At 40.1% G+C, this 3935-nt stretch overlaps 1 protein-coding gene across 1 annotated transcript in view; it reads left to right on the plus strand.

Annotated features, from left to right (window-relative positions):
* Positions 1-3935, plus strand: part of PPP1R8 (protein phosphatase 1 regulatory subunit 8) — a 24404-nt gene that overhangs the window by 9057 nt on the left and 11412 nt on the right. The window contains exon 3 of the mRNA XM_019547875.1: positions 3061-3121. Coding sequence (XP_019403420.1) covers positions 3061-3121 — 61 coding nt within the window. The remainder of the gene's footprint in view (positions 1-3060; positions 3122-3935) is intronic.

The raw sequence follows: 3935 nt of genomic DNA on the forward strand, positions 1-3935 counted from the left end.
GCCTCCCCTCCCAGAGCTGTCACTGCCTGTCCTGGCCCCACCAACCCCAAACACAGCCTCATCCCAGCCCCTGCCAGTGCAGCCCCCATGTATGCCCTTTCCCCACACATACATCGGGGGGCACATCCCCCTGTGCCAGCCCTGGGGAGGTTTGCAGCAGAGAGAGCTGCCCCCCAGATGAGCCACCTGTGGCTGTGTCCCCTGCCTCAGCCTGACTGGGCAGTGTCTGCCCCTGCCTTGGCCCCACTCCCACCCTCTACTGTGGAGACCCCTCCACACAGGCTTACTGCCCAGACGCTGCTCTCCAAGCTTCCGGGCTGCATTCCTGGCTGCGTGCATGTTGCAGCTGCACGCATGCAGGTGACATTATCGGTGACATTATCGGCCACATTGGTCAAAAAAAAGCCAATTGCCGATTAATGTCAATTTTCCTTTTATCCGTGCAATACAATATGGACTGATGCATCAGTGCACCTCTAACGGGCATAGCTGGAAGCAGTGGCACAAGTACAACCTGTTGCCTAGCACTGCCACCTGGGGTCTTAGGCAGTATGTTGCCAACCCCTGATCTATGTAATTTGGTGTAAATTACTACATTTCGATGCCAGAATTGTTGTTCTTTGAGCCAAGGTCAAGTTGTGCCTGACATAGATGTGTCAATCCCAAGGGAATGTGGTCCTTTAAAGCTCATGAAATTTCACCTTGCCCCTCAACTCAGACACAGAGATGTATGTAATAGCCTGGTTGCATAGTTCAAGGTTTTAAGAGGTACAGCTAAATTTAGGGTTCTAAATTCACATTTTAAATCAGGCCATTGTTCAGGTGTTTAAATTAACACAAGTTAAAATTAAACTCATCCTGTTTGCATCATTAGCAGCTAACACTTTTTTATATATAATAGAGAATTCTCCTTTTATACCTATTTTAAACATAATGTTGCTATAGCAGGAGGCTTTCCAAAAGTAAACTGGATGTAGCTGAGGAACTGTTGTTAGTTGTGAGAGAGGTGAGCATGCAGAGTGCATTTAGGGACTGACAAGACTTTCTCGTATAAGCTGGGAGTTCTTTTGGAACAGAGGGAAGGGCTTGTGAGTGCGTTTGTCAGTGAAAGTAGGATTGAGTCACTAATGAAAAAGACTAATGTGATCCTAACATGTCAAGCAAGGTATTTCCGCTAGAGATAGTGAACTATTAAGGCATTGTACCAAGGTGCTGGTGAGATAGCATCTGAAGTACTGGATACAGGGGACCAAAACTCTACACAAGAAACATTCATTTAAATCAAGGCAAGTTTAAAAGTCCTACTAAGATAGCTGGGGAAGGTACAGCTTATTTTCTGAGAGGAGACTAAAACAATTTTACGTATTTAGCTTATGGGATGCAATTTCTTACCATGTTGGAGGTAACTGCCAGGAAGAAAAAAAACTATAAAGCTAAGGCTTTATAGTTGGCACAAGAACAAATGGGTAAGCTGGCCATGAGTATACACTGGAAATTAAAAGATTTCTAACCATAAAGGAGGGAGGTTCTGAAACAGTGTTTCATTAGACATAGCAGGAGTTTGAGGGAGAAGGGGGAACGGTTTTAAGATAAACTTGATCAAGGTATGAACAGGACATGTTTGCCTGCAATAGCAATGAGTTGTACTTGATGATGTAGGAGACCTGTTTTGGTCCTGTGTTCCTGTGACTTCAAGAATGTCATTATGTATTTTCAGTGAAAATACTTGAAGCATATTGAAAGCATTAAGAGCAGCCCAAAATAAATTAAGTAGTGTTCAGTACTGCAGAAAGGCTCAAAAGAAAGGGAATAGTTGTCTGCCCTCTGTCCATTAACAACATGCTGGTATCCACAATGATCAAGAAGTCCTTGGCAAGAAGGATCGAGAGCTCAGTTTTGCCTGTTTTGAATTAGAAAACTGAGCATTCACAAAGAAATGTCAAAATGGATCAAGATGGTGGTTTGGATGGTGAAAGAGATGTTATTAGTAGAAAATCTTTGTACCATGTTTCTAAATAAAGCAAAAGATGATGGAGGGCTGTGGTTCTGCTCTGCCATTGCTTTCAGATGTTAAATTCTGGGACGATATGGCTGTTGAGCATTGTGCACGTTGCTTTGCAAGGGTTTCTGAGCTGTGTTGCCAAATGCTAAGCACATTTTAATAAGCATGAATCTTATAGGTAATCAGCTAGAAAAACTTCAATTACTAATTGGATTTCATGAGTCTGCTGTCAAAGTGCTCCAGTACTGCTGCTTTGCCCAGAGCTTTCCAACAGTTGCAAAGAAAAAACAAGTGTTGTCTCTTAAATTATAGTTATTCAGAAATATTTGGGTAGTAGTGCAGTTCGGAAACATAGTGTTTCACTCTCATTGCTTTACAAATAAATTGCAGGAGCCCAGAGATGAGCAATGGTTCTTGATGGAAAAGGATCCAAAGGATGGTGACATATGGAGGGATATTGGAGGTGAATCATTACAAGTGAAGAACCAGTAGAGGATGTGAATCCTTGATAGAAGAATTTAAATTCAAGAGTTGAGGAGATACTTTTTCCATTTTTGACAGTTGAAGGCACAGCCTGGAGGCTTTATATTTTATCAGAATTATACTAGCTACAGGGCTTCATGTGAAAAACAGCCTACAAAGAGGATTCTGGGACAGTTCCCTTTAATAAATCCTAGCCATCTCCATCTCCTCTAGCTGGGGGTTACCTTGGTTTCTCATCAAGCATTAATTAACCATCAAATGTGTTGACAACAGCAGCACCCTCTCTATCTAATCTTTCATTCAGACTGGTTTAATGCTTTGGCAATAGGTATTTGAATGTTTCAAGATTGTCTAACTTCAGTGAATTATGGAGGCTGAATAACATAACCAGTGAGAGATGTGTTTATCTGCAAGCAGAAATTATCTGAAATACCTTGGAGAGCAGTTGAGACAGTATATTGTTACTGCACAGTAAATCTGACAAAACTTGAGTTAGTTTGATATTTATAGTGTCATGTTGTTAACAAATATTAAACTATTCATAAAACAAATATTTTTCTCCCTTAAATTTATAGGGCAGGAAAACCTCCACCTGGCCTTCATTTGGATGTTGTGAAAGGAGACAAACTTATTGAGGTATGAAAATAGATGCAGTAAGTATTTGATGCATGCTATAGGAAATGTGTATGTAGAATTAAATCCCATTGCTTTGCTTCCTCATTCTCTTCCTCTTCACACACCCTTCTTTTTCAACCATACGTTAATTTTTTTTTATAAGCAGTGATACAGTAACTCCCAAACCTTTTACTACAGCTAGGCAGGCATAAACTTTAAACTGATTTTGCTGAAGCACAGTATTCCTGTTGTGCACGTGCTGTGGATCCCAGTCAGACAGCTGTGCTGTGTGTATGTTAGCTAGAAGGTGATTGGATTTGCTAATTAAAGAAGTAGAAAGCTGCAGTGGTTGGGTTGCAGTTACTTCAGTAGCGTATTCAGATCCTAAAGAAACAAACTACAGTGACGACAAAACCTACACATGCATCTAAATTTTAAGAAGTAATGAAATTATTTACAAAAAAGAAAAATTACTTTATGTAGATCCTTATTTGCCAGATTTAAATGGCTTGTACCAGACTGAATAGTTGTTTCCTTTCTTGTTTAAATAAGGCTGGGGAGCCCAAATTTAAAATCCAAATAATAGCATTAAAAAGACTTATTCTGAGCTGCTTGTTGCTGGGATGTGTTACTTCGGTTTGCTTTTCAATTTTATTTTACAATAAAGATGATTTTTTCTACCTTGTTCATCAATGAAAGCAAAAGATTACAAAATAGAGGGAAACAAAGTAATGATGATAAAAAAAGAAATCCAGCATTAAAAATAAACATGAGACTAAGTGAAGACGAGCCAAAGATACTGAGAGTCTCTAGTCCAGTGGCTCTCAATCTTTTT

The sequence above is a fragment of the Crocodylus porosus genome, unplaced genomic scaffold (assembly GCF_001723895.1).
Source record: "Crocodylus porosus isolate Cpor-Errol unplaced genomic scaffold, CroPor_comp1, whole genome shotgun sequence".
Taxonomy (NCBI): Eukaryota; Metazoa; Chordata; order Crocodylia; family Crocodylidae; genus Crocodylus; species Crocodylus porosus.